The sequence below is a fragment of the Triplophysa dalaica genome, chromosome 22, assembly GCF_015846415.1.
Source record: "Triplophysa dalaica isolate WHDGS20190420 chromosome 22, ASM1584641v1, whole genome shotgun sequence".
In the NCBI taxonomy this organism is placed as follows: Eukaryota; Metazoa; Chordata; class Actinopteri; order Cypriniformes; family Nemacheilidae; genus Triplophysa; species Triplophysa dalaica.
In genome coordinates this window covers 5,778,264-5,798,033 of record NC_079563.1, presented here as the reverse complement: position 1 = coordinate 5,798,033, position 19,770 = coordinate 5,778,264, and the positions used below count along the sequence as shown (strand labels likewise).

Sequence of the window (19,770 nt, the reverse complement as noted above, 5' to 3'; positions counted from 1 at the left end):
AAACCCCTACATTTTGATGATAAAGAACTGGCTGACTACATTATCCCGAACATATACACACTATAATGCTGACAAAAACGCAAATGCAAATCAATATCTTCTCTTACTGACATAATTAGAGCTGTCAGCTAAAGTAAGTGGAACGGCACAATGTAGCATTACAAATTAAATTCATATTGTGAATGTCTGACACGGTGAAACTTCAATAGTGGGTTAAATATGCTTTAAGCTCTATTTACAGTATGTTGTTCTCCAATGTCTTGTGTGTTATATGAAAGTTGTTATCTTTGCTTGTAACACGAGTGGAAATATATTTTTTTAACTGTGTTTTTAATCATTTAACGCATTGCCCCATTGTCTTCCACGTCTTAACTGTCAAAATCATTTTCTAAAGTAATCAATATGACCCCACAAATAGAAATGGAAGCTTAACTTGTATTGAACCAGTTTGATTCCTTTAAGCCAGAAATACGACAACACAAAGAAAATAATTTCCAGACTGTTGTTCCTTGTATAATGGTCTTGTATACTACGTACCATTTTCATGTTTTTGACAAACCAATTCTTTAGTTGCTAGCATAGCAGCCAGATTGTGAGTCTTTGTGTTGTGTGTGTGTGTGTGTATATACAGTATCTGAGGGCTCTGACACTTTGACCACCGTCTGACAGGAAGTCGAGCGAAACTGGCAAGGTCACCTTGTCGCTCTCCCATGAGACCTCGCTCCCCCAAGCCGGAGGTGAGGGCCATTAATCAAATGCTGATCTCCTCCCCTCTTTTCTCTCTTTCACTGCACTTTTCACTCGCATCTTGGCACGATGTAGATAAGAGCGAAGCACATGTAAGTGAGATACATGTATATTTGACGTTGGTCTGTGACACGCACACAACTCTACTAAACGGAAGTTTTTGGTTTACCATGGCGTCTGGAGGGATGCTAGTCACGGCGACTCCGTGAACGTGTGTGTGGAGACGGGGGTCTTTGGACGCCCTCTCCTCATGCGCTCGCCTCTCTGCCCCCTCCGCTGCGCCTCACTGCACCAAAACCTGCAAGACAAACAATAAAAACATTAATCACACTATTCCGTATTTTCTTGTTAGCAACAACATGAGTGTCTGAGGGCACAAGCTATTACGACTTTATAATGATAGATAAATTGGATAAAAATCAACAGGACTAAATGTGCAGCATCACAATCGCACACCCACATCCCTCAGGAGAGATCAATGTCTCTTTGTTTGAAAATGAGCAATGCAGTGTATAGACGTTCGACACATTTCATGATCTGGGTGCCGCCAGCCAAACTAAGTCTTGTTGTTTAGCTTTTCTTTCCAAGGTATGTTTGCAGGTATATGTATTTTAAGATAAGACTGCTTAAGATAAACATAAAACAGGTGAAAAATCCACACGCTGTTACCAGAGGGATAGCAAAACCATAGTTTGTGAATATGTTTACCTCTCTTAATATCCTATCTAGTCAAATGTCTTTCCTGCGTCAATGCAATATCCCCAGAACATAATTTCATTTTCTGGATTACGGCTTTTAGAGCAGAACAGCTGCAACCACCAAAAAATAATAATTCTGGCTTAAAATACAGATTTCAAAGAAGAACTGACATCAGTTTTTAGCTGTAAAAACAAAACTCACTAAATTTTAAAGAATTTTTCAATACTCAGGATTTTTCTAGTTACATAATATCCATAAATCATATCCTATGTGCCTTCAAAATATATGATAAACAAATATTAATCTTGCTTAGGTGTGCTTAAGAGTGTAAACTAAAGATCAGCTTTGCTTGGCAAAAAATGACAACACATGTGCAAAGCTTATTGTGTCAAGACCCTGAATATGAATACAAGCGAAAATCAACAATTATCTCTAAGATACGACCATTAAGATTTTTCTGCATTTTTTCAATTCTTTTTTGGCATTGATTTCAAGTCCATATTAGCATACACGTCACATTTTGATGGTTATATCGAACCTGAAAGGGTACTGAAAAACACTGCCCAAATATGCCTAACCCATATTATTTTTGGCCCCCTTACATATTTCCCCCATTCATCTACATAATTTATGCATCTCAGCATGATACAATTTGACAGTAAATTTCACCTCATGCCCAATTCACCCAATCATTTATATTCCAGACAAAAAAGTTGTCAGATTAAACAGTTTATATTCTTACCCCCTTTATGCACAAAACTATAGTTTTAAGATCTTATAAGACAGAACAACTGATAGGGGCCCAAACACAGCTACCAACAGAGCAATTACGGCTGAACGATGCCCTGCAGATCTGCTGTAATAATGTTCAGTGGTGTGTGTCCAAACAGAGATGTTCACAGTCTGCTCGCTGACGTCCTCCTGTCACTCCCTTGTTATCAGAGCAGCAAAACGCTGTCACAATCTGCTGAAGTCGCAGTGTGCACAAAGCGTATCAGAGAGATCATTACTCCCAACAGAATGATCTGGATGACGTCTATTTAAACATAACATCTAATAGAAACTCACAGAAGGGCACTGAATGAGTTACGACAGCTTTAAATATAACCCTCATCTCTGCTACACTACTAAGTCAAGTACAATAAGCAGCACGAATCAGAATTTTTATTTTCAACAGAAAATCTCACATCGCTTGCAGAAAACACTATGAGATGATATAACGGAGCCGGACTCAAACTCAGACTTCCTGCATCAGTACCAAATGCTTGAGTATCAATAAAAGACTTCCTTAGCTTGCTTACAATATATGAATGACTAACCACAATGAAATGATAAAAAAACATTCTTACGTTAGTGCATGTCAAAGGATTTAAAAGGATTTGTACATCACCTCACTGAGGTTAAAGTCAGCGGGAAGTTATTGATTAGCATGCGGCTATGGCGCAGCTGCGGTTAGATGGCGAAAGCATTCGGTTAACCTTCGTATTTCAGCATGGAAGAGCAAAAGCGCACATACATTTACAGACTTATCCTCCAACTTGTACAAGACAAGAAAATATGAGACAAGCCTCTCTCAAGACCACCCCTTGACTGCCCTTCATCTTAGTAGAAAGCCAACAGCAAATCCACCATCTCTTCTCGCTACTATCTTTGACCGATATCAATTCTGTAATCGTTTTTCTATTTTACCGTCCTCGAGGGGAGGGGGGCTATGGGTTAACTGGATTCTGGTAATAGGAGAGTCTGGATTTGTTGAGTGCCCTGAGGTGGCGTTTCCACCAGATGAACATTTACAGTCTGACTTTGATGCAGGATAATGGGGCAAAGCTCACACCTGCCAAAGTGATGCTTTAAATATGAGATAAACAAGCCCTGCTGAACCTAATTCTTGGATTTAAAAGCAAAAATAAAAGCTCATAAGATACATGTGGTTTTATTAGAATGTGATCTTTAGAATCTGTTCTCTGATGAACATTTTATTTATGTCATTTGAAAATTATGAAATGGTATGCACTTGCAACATTTCTTAAAAAAATATAACATTTTTACTTGAGATTGCAAGCAAAATGATTCTTAAAATTATTCCTGTAGCTTAAAGGGATTGTCCACCCACAAATGAAAATTCTGTCAGAATTACCCCCCCTCAAATCATAAAAATGTATTTTTGATTCATTTTAAAAAGACGCTGCTTTGCCATTTATTTAACATAAACGTATTTCGTTTCGTATTCCTTTCATATTCGTTTCTATTTTTTATTTGCAAAGTGTTTGCTGTGATTACACGTTTTGTAATTTTTATGTTTGTTTACATTTACTTTACCGACATTAAGGCTTTTATACTCCTTTAATATTTTTTGCATGGTGTATGTATTCGTTCTGTAAGGTCTGTGTTTAATATAAGCAAACGTCATTCTACTATCCTGTCGTTTTTTGTTATTTATTAAGAAAGATATTAACCCTCCATTAATTCAAGTCGAATTGCCACATATTCAAAACTGAAAGTAAAATACATCATGTGCACGGCCGCATAGATCCCTCAAAGGAAAAGTGGTTTGGCCAGAGGCACTGGCATGTCTCATTAGGATAAGGTTGCCAGATCAGCGCCACACTTCTCTGCACAATGAATATTGGAAAGCCAGCTTAATGAATCTTAAGCATGGCAGCCCGCACCTGCTCCCACTCTGAGCAACCAGAGAAAACACACTTTAGTCAGGGTGTGTGCAATAAACCGATGTTAATTTTGTTGCTCCAAAAATACAAACCATCAGTCTGGGAATGTTTGTGTTGTCCTGATGTTATTTCAAACTCTCAAAGGCAACCCAAGGAAATGCAGACGTGTGTGTTTAGGTTAGTGGTCACAATCAGCTGGGTTATTTTTACGGCTGTATACAGTTGCACATTGTTTAAATGTGAATGCTTATCAAAATGTTTACTTCATAGGAATTTTAACCTGTTTGGCTGGATCTATTAGTGTTTTAAACACACACTATGTACAGTGGGAAATCAAAAATAGGTATAACAAATACAACTAAAAACCCCTGAAATCAAATAATATAATAAATTGCAACCGCGTACAATAAAGTATTCTAGCTCTGGCGGACCACCACGACAGAATAACACACTTCTCAGGGCGAGTGCTGTTTTACCCACAATCCCTGTGGAAACGCATGCAACACCTAAACACAAGAATGCACAGGCCTAGAAAGCCAATGTGCATGTCACTTTAGGAACATCTACATTATATATCAAATTTATAGCTTCATATACAGTAGCGTTATAGAACCAAACTTTATTGATGTTGCTGTTGTTGCACTATATACCAGTGCTAGAATAAGACTGGTTTAATAAGCAATGCCACAGCCAAAACAAGAATCAAGCACAAATAAATCAGTCTGGAAACAAAAAACATGTGGAGCTGAATGACAGAGGTGAGATATGACCAAATCTTAAAATACAAAGGTGTGTTGGATAACAAACATTCAGATTTCTACAGAAAATGCTTGTGCTATACAAAAAATGTCACCACGAGACAATGGTTTTGAAGGTAGATGTCAGGGCATTGTGTGCAGATTTAAGGTCGAGAATGATTTGGAAGCATCGCAACACGTGTGCGTGTAAGACGGATGTAGAAAATGAAAGCAAAGAGCGAATCGTCTTAATGCGCTCAGGTTGTGTGTGTGTAAACTTGTCAATGACGAACTGTACTGTGCGCGTCAGTGGGAAATATCAGCGTGACCCACGCAGTTGACTCATCGAACACACACAGCCTACACTGATGCGCTCAAGATCTGCTCGTCTTTCCACATGAAATAACAACTGGAAGAAATTCCCATGTTACAGGTCGTGCATGCGCAAGTAAAAATGCTCATGCGGTCTTGAAAAATGGTCGCAAAAGCGATTTGGTCGCAGTTTTGAGCTCTAATAAAAAAAATATTAATATTTTGGAAGATGGCCATCTAGCAAACTGATTTTCAGCCAACCCATGGCTCGCCGTGGTGGACATCGGTAGACATTTTTTGGTAGACATCGTCCAACCCTATTACCAAAGAAGAACATAATCAATGTCCAACATAAATCCAATTCTGGCATTTAACTAAAATAAAATGGCAAAATGAAACAACTAGAAAATCCATAGACATCACTGTTAGTTCACATTGGTATTGAACACTTTCTCACACCATCGGATGTGTTGAGTTTTTTAATAAAGGATGCATGTGTTTGATTCAGTCAGATGTGACAATATTCAATGAGTCTGTCATCATCTCTACTTCTGAAAAACAGCACCCGATACAAAGACAAAGCACTAAAATCAATTTTGTATCAAAAGACATTATTTTGTGTTAAAACCCCCTACATTTATATATTTTGTTCTAGTGCTTAGAATAGTTAAGAGTCATTTATCTAACATGCTCCAAAACACTCAAGCAAGCAGTGCAACTCGCTGAGGTGAATTTAGCTCAAATAAAAATAACACTCTTGTCAGCTCAAGCAGATGGATGGTTTAAATAAACACAGACCAGTCTGTTGAAAGGAAAATAAAAATATGCCAAAGTGCCATGAAGTCCATTAGTGATGATATGCGCAACGCAAACAAAAAAAATCAGCGCAAATCATCCCCAAAAATGCAAACGTGTCCATTTTAAGGAAGCATTCCTGTCACCTCCGATGCTGACTTGAGATTCTTCCTGGAATCCCGGGCGAAGTCTTGATTAAAAAACGGCCCATGTTTAAGTGAAAATGTGAGAGAAAGTTTGGTATGAAAGTGCAGCTTCACACATTTGTTGATGATTTGGCAGTGCTGCGAGAGAAAACGCTGAACACGCTTTAAAACGATGGCCGCCATCAATAACCGAATAACCGCAATGTCAATATTAAAGATGGAGGGGTGCTGCTTGCTGACTTCAGGTCAAACCTGGAGGGATGGAAGCGAGGGAACTGAGGCTAACAAGGATCAAGAGATTACTACTGAGGGAACGAAGAGACTAGCAAGTATCGTGGGAAAATAGGACATTTCGTTCTAACTAACACTTGAAAATTCATTACTTTCGCCTCTTTGGTGACTCACTTTCCTTGTTCTTTTCTCATTTGACTCACTTCCTCAGTTAACTTCTGATGACATAACATGACACTGAAAAACAGATGCATCCCAGATCCACATCCATGCATGATCCATCAAAGCAAACGGTCCTCAAGCATAATTCAACATTTCAGTATATGAATCAACATATACTATATATGATTGATGTCCTTTAGGAATAAAACACTTTCCAGCCATAATGTGCATAAAAAAGATAAGAACATTTGAAAGGTTATTTTAAAGCATATGGCATTTTTTTCTTTACTGGGTTAGAAAACTATATTCATAGAAAATCTTTTTATTCATGTTATAGCCAAATCAAGCACAAAAAATAAATAAAGGTGGAAACAAATGACCAAAAAGATTCACAACAAACATTAGAAAACTCAAAGCATGATTCTTCTATGGCATCGTCCAGCACCTTCATTATTAAAATTTTGAATTTAGACATAATTAATATTGCATATAAGAATTTATAGTCCGTTTAATATTTGACCTGTGGTTCTCAAATGTGTGCTTTCACTGTGCGTGTGTGCGAGTGTGTTTGCGTGTGTGCGTCTATGTCAATGTGTGTAAGTATGCATATTGTGTGTGTGGAGCATTTGTATGTCTGTCTTTTGTTGCTTTCACCTTTTTCTTGTTTTTACAGGTATATGCCTTTAGTTGTTTTTCTAGTATTCAATGAGTCATATACAGCTGCTTTGTAACAATGAAAATTGTAAAAAGCGCTATATAAATAAAGTTGAGTTGAGTTAAAAGTGTACAAAAATTAACATCATTTTTAACATACTTAAGCTCTAAAACCAAGACATATTAAAATAATCATGACCATATGGTCTAAAGGTCTTTGCATATAGTAAAAAAAAAAATTATGCGTCTTTTTCATATTTGGCGCTTGTGTGTACGGTGCTCTCTGAAAAAAAACTTGCCATTGTTTTTGTACTTGCCAGTCCGAATTGTTTTTGACAATTTTGACAAATCGGAGGCAGCGCGTAAATGTGATTGAAACAACGTGAGGTTGTGTTTATTTTTTAACCTGCGAACATTTCGGATGAAATTTGGGACCCAATGTGCAATGCCCTTAAATCTTTCTGTTCAGGCAGATCTCTTCTACTTCACTAAATGCTTAAGACATCTAACGTAAAATCAATAAACACACTGACCAGGTTATACAGCACTGACAGCCGAGGAGAGATAAACCTGATTTACAATACTGCTGTTTCGTTCAGTTAGTTTCGTTCCGCTAGGGTTCTTCAAATGAAGACAGGCCAGTAGACCAGGTTCCATGAAGAGATGTATCAAACTGGTTTGCTCTATGCTCTTTGTTGAGGACAACACACACACTCAGGCATAAATCCATACAGATCCCTAAATCCATCTTCTGCCACAGAGCATTTTATTCTGATACTCTTAAGTACACACACGCAACAAATGCAGGAACAGAACAATTGTCTGGGTATTAAAATGGCTGTTAATCTAATGGATTGTAGAGTAGCTTCCATAGACTTAAGCCTAAAGGCTATTACTTAAAAAATTATATCTTAGCTCGAGAGATTATCTCTGGTGTTATTCGAGGTTCTTGAACCTAAATATGTGAAAGAGAAAGTATTAAAGCTCCAGTATGTAATAATTTTGTAATAAAATTTCAGAAAATAACTTGCACAGTGTGATATATTTCCTCCAGTTGTGTACTTACAATATTTCAAAAGTCTCTAAAGATTTTTTATTTCAGAGAAATTCCGATTTTAAATAACTGGCCGTCCCGGAAAAGAAATGTCGCCTCTCAGTGACGCAATGTCCGCTCTATACTTTGTTCCGGTGTAGACCAGAATATCACATGGTCAAATGCGGAAGTGGTTGTTATGGATCACCACTACTCTTTGGCGAGTATTGAAGTGCCAGTAAAACGGAAGCATCCATATTTGGATACACGCAGACTGTGTGACAAACGGAGGAATAAAACCAGGATAAATATCGGCAAGGCGTTTTCGAGATGGAGAGAGCTGCGCGACAATCTTGGACTTGACAGAGACTCTGCTCTCGCGAGTGTATTGATAGACAGGTAAGCAAATCAATTATTTATTTTAGAACGATTGGTTTGAGCACGTTAAACAACACGGCATTAACCATAAACACGTAACACTGCACAACATTAACCCAACAAATCATTTAACAAATAGCTGTAAGTTGTAACGGGATAATATAGCATAACATTTCACGTTCCTTGCAGTTCATTAATTATGATGACATAAAATAATACGATCAGATATACAGGTAATACAAAAACAAATAAATTACCTCATCCGTGATCATGATTCGTTTATCCAATTTAGATGCATCGCTATGGCGAAAACGCATTTAAAACGACATCTCCCATCGTCACCTGCTTCATAGCGTCATCAAGCTTCGCCTTTGTTATTGTTGGAAATGCCCCCTCTTGTGGTCAAATACCAAGGTTACATACTGCAGCTTTAAACCAAAGGAACTCTCAACTGTAGTTGTTCACAAGTTGTTTTTTTAAAGGGGTCATATGACACGGCTAAGCATTAACATTTACATTTACATTTACATTTAGTCATTTAGTCATTTAGCAGATGCTTTGATCCAAAGCGACTTACAGGTAGAGGTGGGGTAAGCAATGGAAGCAATTTGGACAGCACAAGGACAACAAAAGCATGCTCAAAAGTGAAATCAAAAAAGAAGACTGGTCTCATATAACCTAACACAGTACACAGAGCTAAACTAGAGTATTTTTTTGAGTTTAGAGTAGAGAAGAAATAAAACTCAGAACTGATCAGTCAGGTGTTGACAGAAGAGATGTGTTTCAGACGTTTCTTAAAGATGGCTACAGAATCTGCAGATCTTGTAGCAGCGGGCAGATCATTCCACATAGGTGGAACCGATCCGGAGAAGGTACATACGATTTTTACCTTTTTAGGATGGCACCACAAGACGTTGTTCGTTTGTAGAGCATAGGTATCTGGCGGGTAAATATGTCTGTATTAGCGAGTGAAGATAAGGGACCACGAACCACTAGTGGTCTTGTAGGCCAGGATCAGAGTCTTGAATTTGATGCGAGCGACTATAGGGAGCCAATGTAGCTTAATGAATAGAGGAGTGACGTGTGCTCTCTTCGGTTCATTAAAGATAACTCTTGCCGTGGCATTCTGGATCATCTGTAGAGCTTTTGTTGTGCGAGCTGGAAGTCCACCCAGTAGCTCATTGCAGTAGTCCAGTCTGGACAGGACGAGACCCTGTACTAAGTGCAAATATTATTGTTTGTTTTACATGTAATGCAATGTGTTTAGACGATTTAAGGTTCATAAACGAAGTTTTTCCACATAGCAGGCATGTTTGTATCTCCTCTTTGCTCCGCCTCTCTTAGACGCTTAGATTTTTATCAAAGCTCTTGGCTCTGAAAAGCGAGGTGTGCTATGATTGGCCAGTTAACCAGTGTGTAGTGATTGGTCGAAAACTGCAAGCGTGTGACGAAATGTAACGACTCTTACCATATTTGGAACATCAAGTTCCAATACAATTGTACTGACAGGTACACCACCTCACTAGCGTATACATTTTGGCGGTCTCAGTCAAATCACACCATGACCTGACGTACATTTGTGGGGGTGTAGTTACACGAGACATCTCAGGAAAGGTCTGGGTGAGAATTCGCTTTTAGATAGAATGCATCTTTTAGTCCGACACTTAAATTTTTGCATTTTTACGTGTCTAATACATGCATAGGCAACTTATAACACACCGAAGACACAGAAAAACAGGTAGTTGCGCAATATGACGCCTTCAAATTACAAACTGTGGCCTTAAGCTGGCACCTGCAGGGCTTTAACTCTTAGTGACATCAATTAAAAGTAAATTAAACCTAAATTTTTGTATAACAATCTCCAAGCAAAATGATGATTGTCACAAACAACAACAAGACAAACGCACAAGCTGGAGTTAATTGATGGTGACAAACAAAAGAGCTCTACAGACTTCCCAGGATGCTTTGTGCCTTTGTTGGCTTCGGTAACACTTTGAAAGAGCTAAAAATATATCTGACCATGTTACAAAACAAGTGCTTATTATGAAATCCTTTTGGAATGGATTAGGTCTATGGAGACGTCTTATCTGAGAGTGAGTTGGTGTTGGTTTAGTTTCTAATGCATGGTTCACCGTGGTTATATTCGGTCACCCTCATTTATCTATTATGTGAAATGCAAACGGAGAAATTGTTGCTCTTTCTTCAATAATGTTGTTCTGTTTTTAATACAATGAAAGTGGAAAAAGACCAGAAACAAATTCCAAAAATGACCAAGAAAAATAACAATACCCAACCCAACTATGTTCCATCAATTATATATTCCCAGTTTACTGAATCCATCCTTCAGGTTTATGTGAGGACCCAATTACAATGCTAAAAACAACAAAACAAAACATCTGAACCATTCAATTGCATTATATTTGTAAGAGTGGCTTCACACATTCTTATACTCCGTTTCTACATTTGTGTTTCACAAGTCAGTCATACAGATCTGGATTAACAAGTAATGAGTAAATGATGACCGAATTTTGTGGAGGAAGACATAAAAATGTGCGAAAAATGAGAGAAATAAAGAGTAGGTCATTTGAAACACTGCTGGACATGAAAAAGAAAATATTAGATGGAAATACGAATGTGTGTGTGTATACGCAGACATGTGTGTGAACGTGCAGGTCAAGTCAACTCAACACTTTGTATCCCGCTGATAAATCAAAGTGGCTCTTCAGAGCAGAGATGGCAGTTGAACACAACACTATGGTGAACCACAAAATCATCTTTATCGTTCTGTCCTCACATAGACCTAAAAGAGATGATGCATGACAACTAGGCCTGTCGCGATAGTCGAATTTATCGACTTATCGCGCAATATATAAACTTGACGTTGGTACTTTTTGGTGATAAAATGTATCGCCAAAGTGTGCGTTTTCTTTACATAAAAATGAATGACAGTAACATTTTATAAATGTCTCTGTTAGCGCCGCCCTGTATCTGTTTATCAAAAGCGGGGCTCGCTTGCACGCACGCACGCACACACACACACACACAATCGCACACGTGTGCGCACAGCCACACAGGGGGTGGACAGGTGCAAGTGAAAAGACTCGAGGAGTTATATTGTGTTATCCTGATGTATAAACCCAGTTCGGAATAGTAATCGACTGGTGTCAAAGACGCAAACCTCCCACTTCGATATGAAAACAAAGGAGCACGTGAACAAGATGCTCTTCTCTTTAAATATAGAGGAACCGAAAACAACAACAAAACTGATTGAAACAAAAGCTACATTTGGAACTTAAGAGAGGTCTTTAAGATAAATGTGACATGTCACATGTATGAATACACCTTGGACGTATTTCAACAGCATTTTGTTCCTCTGAAGGGCACTTAACGAATGGAAAAGTCATTCAAGATAAAGAGACATTGTTTGTCATTGCTAAATTGGGCAAGTGTAATAAAAACGGCCACATTATGACATACAATCGTGCTTCCCTCTCCAGAGTTCACACATCGAGGTCTCTGGTTACCCTAAACCTTATCATAAAGGCTTGTAACGTAAATCAACCAATAACAATTAAGGACTAGAAGTGTCAGTTTTATTTATTTTAAACATTTACACTCCAATTATTTATTTCCAATTCATGTCCAAATATTATTTTAAAAGGTCTTTGTTCTGTAAAAGGGTGTACTTGCAATATTATGTCATTACTTAATCAGTGACATAAAATATTTATGAAATGACAATAATATCGACTATCGCAATTATTTCTGATGCAATGAATCGCCGAACAAAAAGTTGCTATCGCCACAGGCCTAATGACAACAGCGATGCTTTTGAGCTCTTTAATAAAAAACATTGTGTTTACAACAGACATATGGGGCAGCATAAAACCTCTCAAAAAACGCCTCTCAACCTGCTTGCTATGGGAAAAATGCAGAAAATCTAACCCAGTCCAAATTTGTCCCTAGTATTTATAACGTTGTGGTTCAGAATGTATGGAAGGCTGATTCCTTTCGATTCTTGAACAATTCTTTCACAATGTTTAAGGAGCCATACATTTTTATTTAATTAGTATGATTACACTTGTAATATTGGCAATTATTTAAAAAAAAACAGTTTTTTTTAGTTTAAGAAATTGTACAAATATATTAATTTACAATGTGAATTAACAATTCAGATTGAATTCAAAAGAATTGTGACCAAACAGCAGATTTCACAATTTGAGCTAGAAATAAAAACACTGAATGAAAATAATAAAATGCCAGTAATCATATAATTCGGCATAGTTAGGTTACCTCGCTACTACGCTTTTGGTCACATGCTGCTAACCGATGTGCAATCCTTTTAGCACAACCATTTAAAAATGGCTGCCCTTAAATAAATACTTTCATTTAAAAAAAAAAAATCCTGTTATCCGTGATATAACCTCTTAAAAGGACCCTTATATAACGGCATGAGGGTCACATCGCTCTCTCTCTCTCACTCATCTCTTTTCAGGCTCTGCGACAGCTCACCGGTCGAGCCGCATCCAACCTTGAGCCGTCATGGCTCGGGATCATGAGCACCATCTGCTCGTGCTGAAATCTACCCAGCAGGCAGCACGCTGCACCCTGCTACACAACACTGCATCTCCAGCATGCTTGTGTATGTGTGTTACCTGGGCAGATAGGTCTCTGGAGTTTTGTTTGTGAAGACTGCGAGACGGTGCGGAACATACCTCGGTATGTGCGTTTGTGTAAGAAGAGGAATTTGGGGAAAGTGTTTGGGTTTGTGCACTCGTATCCACAGCATAACCTTCAGCTGCCAAGTCGCAGCGGATCACTGAATCCATTCATTTCCAGGTCAATTTGGGCATGTTACTTGACAACACCAATTCATTAGCACGAACCTTCTCTTTCTTTCTGAATAACTCCATCTCTTCCTCAAACACGCTTCCAGCGGCAAGCATGGCGCATAATGCACTGGGACATGTAGTCTACGGTCAATTCGACTAAGTGCTGTTGTAAATATTTCAGCGCTAGTCTCAGCCCATTGCTTCTCATTCTCCTTTGCTCAGATTCCTTTATCTTGCTCTTTTTTGTTTGAGCCCATCTCCCTCTGAGCTCTCCGATCTCGAACATGAATTTTTTACAAGTCTCTAAAACACAAAATCAGCAGTCTGGGTTCTTAGGGGCAACAATTACATGTTTAGTGTTTAAAAAAAAAAGGGAAGCAATGGATTTTTGGGTATCAACAATGCTAGTATTAAAAAATGTTCATGAAGAGATGGAAATCAAAATATGTTTCCAAATCAGAATTTAACTGACAAAGTGTGGGATATGAATAAACACCCAGCATCCAATCAAAGTATGACAAGTATGATTTTTAACACCTTTCTGTTTTTTTCAGGCCTTCAAGGCAGACAAAACAGGAGAGTGGTGAAACTTTGTTCTTCCTGTCTCTCTCAGGAAATGTTTGGAAAGGAATATTAGCTTATAGTATAACACGCAGTGAACATTGAATACTACCTGCTATTGCGTTAAGAGTGGGCTGATAAACATGTCAAACCGTATTCAGTCACATGACTTCACATCATTAGTCACATGACCACGATACACACTTATTTTGCACACTGAATACACTGAATACATCAGCTTGTTGTTTGGTCAAAACATCTTTATGGCTGTTAAGGATAAAGTAATTACCAACAACATGGTAAAAAGTAAACAAATATGTTGATGCTCACAAGCTCTGTGTGTGTGTATAGAGCGTGATGTGAGACCGCTGTGTGCAAGGAGGTGAAAAACAGCTTGTCTCAGCAAAGTGCTGAATTCCTAACAGAGTTCAGTGACCTCAGGGGCCGCAGTCGTACCAGCCGCACAGATGAGATGGGAGGATGTGTTCATTTCTCTCTGTATGTGTGTGTCTTTCCTTTCCAGGCTGCAGTTTTGACCCCTGACCTTATATCCGGGACACACTACTCTAGTCTTTACATATTCATCACCTTTCATCCTGCATTACTGAGCGTGCTCATGGTCCGGCACTGAGTGTTCTGTAATGAATGCATTAGACTGCCTCTGCTCTGTTTATTAATGGCTTATCACAGAGATTCTCTGCTCCCAGGGTCGTATGGTGACTGGTCATTCCACTTTTATCTGGTTTCCAGGCTTTACACTATAGATGTCACGCTCACAGGACATATAACCTGTGTTTATTTTTATTCATTTTACTATTTTATTTTATTGCATTGAATATTTTTGAATAATTTTGTTATAATTAAGATTAGGTTATTTTTATCATGTTATGTTATTTTCTTTTATTTGAAATTACGTACATTTTTTCCATTTATTAAAATTTTATATAAACATTTTATTTAAATTACTTAATTTATATACAGCAAAACTATTAAGAGATCATTGTAAAATGAGTGTACGTTTTTTCTGAATTTACTGTTCATAGGTATGTAAAGTGATAATTTGTGTTTCATTCTGTAAACTACTGACAATATTTCTCGCAAACTTTTTTTTTTTTTTATTGCATTTATCTGCAGAAAATAATAACTGGAGAAACATGTCAAAATAATGAAAAAGATGCTCAGTGCTTTATCACTTTTAAGCAATACTACTAGGTTGGCAGTGGAACATGGCGATGGACAATGACATCTGGGGGCGTGTCGAGGGTACGTCAGTTTGCTAGATGGCCATCTGCCAAAACATTAAAAACAATTATATCAGGAATCCAGATTGCGACTAAATCGCATTTTGCGACCAGTTTTCAAGACGGCATCATTTTTACAAGTACTTGCACATGCACGACCTGCAAATTTGGAATTTCTTCCAAAAAGCGTTCATTCCATTGATATCCCACACAAAATATTTCCAAGATTAACTAAATTATATAACAACAGTACCCTCCCCAGTACATGTTGGTACCAATGCTTTAATGTACCAACTGATTCGTCAAGTCAACAAAACTCAAAGAAAGAGAAATGAGAGAGAGAGAGAGAGAGAGAGAGAGGCAGACAGAGAGAGAGATCGCATGCGAAGATGGACAAAAAGTGAGGCTCTGTGCGGATCATCCCACAGGAATTGTCGTCATGGCTACATCCTTCCAGCAGCAGCTCCCTGATTCCAGAGAGGGATGAATGGAAGACAGGAGGAGAGAGCAACAGAGAGAAATGCAGACAAAGGAGCCGCACACACACAGAACGGGTCTTATTGCAGTGAGAGATTGGAGATTGAGATGGTAAATTACCACATGGTAAAAGAAACCGAGGCGCTGTGTGATAACTGACACAAGAGAAACTCAATCTTACAACAATTTCAGCATAACAAACACTCCCAATGCAACCTTCAGCCAGAGAGTATAAGATTGAAGACTCAACACATTTAGCACAGTTTCAGATAAAAATGAATAAACATGTCCATGACCTCCTATGAAACAAGCAAGCAAGCATATTTTTTAAAGTGGCCTTGCAACGATGTGCCATGCATTCTGACTTCTTTACCATGTTAAATGTGCTGTCTTCTCATGCTTAACATGGTCAACTTGTCAAAAAACGGGTTGGGCGATCATACAGTTCTCGCAATTTTTTTTCCGAACATATAAAACTGTTTTGTATCAATTTTTCTTAGTCCATTATTGGACAGTTCTCCCGGAAAGGCACGCGGCATGGCCACAGGAGAGCAGGAGAAGGAGCATGCGCAGACGTCACTTTCACTTGTGTTCAGGATAGAGAGAGAGCATACTTTCGTGAAGTTCAGTTGTTTGCTCGATGCATTTGGGTGATGAATGTTATATAAACTGTGGATATAACGCTGGATTTGGAGATCATTTGAAACTGATATATTGAGCCAATGCAAGTCAATGGGGACCATTGGTTTGCTATTACCAACATTCTCCAAAATATCTTTTGTGTTCTGCAGAAGAAATTTAGTCATGCAGGTTTGAATTGACAAGAGTGCGTCTTTTGAAGGTAAACTATTCTTTTAAAGTGATAGTTCACCCTAAAATTCAAATTCTGTCATCATGTTCTCAACCTCAGATTGTTCCCAAACCTGTATACATTTCTTTGTTCTGGTGAACACAGAGAAAGATATTTGGAAAAATGTCAGTAATCAAACAGATCTCATCCCCCATTTACTGCCATACTAGGAAAAAAATAAATACTATGGGAGTCAATGGCAATGACATCTGTTTGGTAACTGACATTCTTCCAAATATATTCCTTTGCGTTCAGCAGAACAAAGACATTTGAACAGGTATGGAACAACCTGAGTACATGATGACAGAATATTCATTTTTGGGTAAACTGTCCCTTTAAGACAACATGTAAAGATTAAACATGCACACTATAATATATTTATTTAAAAAGTCAATTACATTCAATTGTTCATATTTGTGTGTGTACACTATGTGCATATCTGTGTATCTGTGTTTATCGGTCTTCATCAGAAACGGATAGTGATTCTGTGGGTCTCAGCAGTCGATGGTTTTTAATCGGAAACCAAAGCAGCTTGTGGCAATTGTTCGCCTCTATGAGTCACAGCTCATGTTTATGTCTTCCACTGAAGAGACGTTCAAGACATACCTGCTCGACCGACTTCAAAACGCATCAATCAATGATGAAAAACAGATATGAGACGCAGGGGGGTGAGAAAGCGCAACAACAAAAACTGGTAAAACACAAAAGCTGCACAGTGGAATAGTGGCACAAACTAGTGTTTGACAGGAAATGACAGAAAGAGTGTGAAACCTCTCTCTTTCGGAGGTTCAAGAACTGGACAGGTGGCAAATCATGTCTGAACCTCATGAGGCATTTTTCTTTTTTTAAGAATTATCTATCATGTGTGGTTTGACGAAAAAAAGACAACCTTACTCAAACTATAAAGAAAGGAAATTAAAAATGCAGTGTAACTGAATCAGAAGTGTGTTGCCATGCACCTGCTAGGGTGATCTGTGAGGTTACAAAGGGTTTTAAGTGAAGTATAACCTGAAATTGTATACTTTCATAATGTATAATAGGCGAATTGTACGTTGGAAACCTCAGTATGCAAAAAACAGAAGTTTGAAAATGTATTTGTTTACACTACACTGGATGAATACTTTTCTAGCCCATGATGCCACAAATGTCACCAAATTACAAATGTTAATGAAAATTATTTCTCAAACTGTTCTTTACCATTGTAAAAAATGAATTTATGAACATTTTTGTAAATACATTGAAATAACATTGAATGCAGCAAGAGAACATAAACACTTTTTAAATAAACGATGCATGACAGTGGAAAAAAATGACCATTAGTTACATTCAAATGGCAGATGTACTGAAACCGCAGTGAGAGACGCAGCCTGCCAAAGTCACAGCTTTTTCAAGGACACTGCGGCGAAAGAGAGTCTGTGTGTTTCATGGAGAGAGATGAGCGCGCAGGAATATGAGTGGCAGCCTGGGAATACACACATGTGGATCGGCCTTACCGCGAGCATGTGTGTCAGCGTGTGGGGCTTTTGGATACGGTCTGCAAAGCAACTCAGGAGGGTACAAGAAGATGGCACCTGATCGTGTCAGACGACCGGAAGGTTGCTTTGTAATTCTACATGACTAATGATTTGAGGAACAGGTTTGAGTGTTCACCTGACCTGCTCAGCTTCATAGGTCCCAACCAGCTAAAAAAGCCCTAAAAACAGAGAATTCGGAAAGACAACAAACTCCAGAACTAAGCAACAGAAGCACACTGAGCCAAAGATGGCAGACCTGAAACAATACAATATCTAAGTGGTTAATTTTGGCATCGGACAAGACAAAATCAATGCAACCCACCACCGCTACTTTGTTATTTTTGCTCAGAGCACTTCACTTCGCAATTCTAACTTCACAGCCGTGATAAATTGCCTTTATCTGTGCCAGCGGATGGTTGAACCGAAAATGAGTCAATGAATCCCTTTGTGGACATAAAGTGGTGCCATTACTTTGCCGGTAGACTGTGTTTGGTCTCTAAAAGGCATTTAACTTATCAGTAAGGATGAAATCCAAAGTTAAGGCGGCATGAATACATCAACATGACTGAAAAATAAAACATGCATTTCAGCCCCGCATTTAAATTATTGTTCACAGGCAAAGCTTCTTCCCGATACAGAATCCAAAGTGGATGGCTAAGACGGAAACGAGCGTGGAACTCACAAAACCTTACAGCGTCCAACAGGAATCCGTGCCCTGATGGACTTTCCAGTTTACAGTCAAATAAAACAAATCTTGGGCCAGCCCCATCCCTTTACATTTTTTGAACACCATAAAACGCTCTTAATAACACATCCATGCACCATTAACCCCAAAGGGTCACATATAGCGAGAGCAAATCACCGTGACTTGACCACCCTGGACTAAATATTCCGAAAAGAAGCAAGGATGGATATGTTTTGGATGTTCTACAGCCAAGCATGTTCTCAAAATAAAATCACAGTGGACGGACGACACGAGGGGGTTCGGTGTTCTCCAGCAAAACGGACTTATGCAACTCGCCTGATAAGCTTGAGAAAGAGTTCACCTACTGTCAACAGTTACTTCCGGTCCTCTCCAGCACCTGCTCACAGAAGACAGACGCTGATGTCTCGGGACCTGTAGAGAAAGATAAATATTTATCAGTATGGGTGGAAATAAGGGGCAGAATGATACACAGACTTTTTTAATCAAATAAAGTACAAAACAACCAGCATTCGCTCGCGGAGGGAGATAGTTAATGGCTGTAACAGATTAGGCACTTTAATGCTCCCTCTGGTGCGCTTGAAAGCACGGGGTGGGCTGCTTTTAAACATCACCTCCCGGCACTCCATGCGTGGTAGAATCTGTCTACCATCCTGCTGGTCTCCATTGAGCGAGTACAAACACTAGCACTCTCTTTATCACTCTGACCCTGTGGTTGTTGTTCATCACACGGTGTTAGATACAGACCGTGAGAGAAGGAGATAACGCACTGGTTCTGAACTCATGTTCTCGTGATCATGCTTCATCACGCTGCGTGGGGACAGGGTTGCACATGCTGCTGGAGGCGGAAAGGTAAATGACGCGACCCGGCAGCTCTGTAAATAATAACTCCAGCTGGTGCTGCTGTAGTGACCATCTACTACAGAAAATATATTTCCATCAGAGAAGGTTCAGACAACCCCTGGTATGATACCCAAACACTGCACAGCGGGCGCGTTATTAGGATTTGAAAAATGAGAAACTGTTCAC

General features: G+C 38.7%; 1 protein-coding gene across 1 annotated transcript in view; it reads right to left on the bottom strand.

Moving 5' to 3' along the window:
* strbp (spermatid perinuclear RNA binding protein) overlaps positions 1-19,155 on the bottom strand; it is a 52,834-nt gene extending 33,679 nt beyond the window's left edge. Inside the window, 2 exon segments of the mRNA XM_056735966.1 lie at positions 917-1,045; positions 19,089-19,155. Of these exon segments, the coding sequence (XP_056591944.1) occupies positions 917-919 (3 nt within the window). The 5' untranslated portion in view covers positions 920-1,045; positions 19,089-19,155.
* Positions 19,156-19,770: the final 615 nt, after the last annotated feature.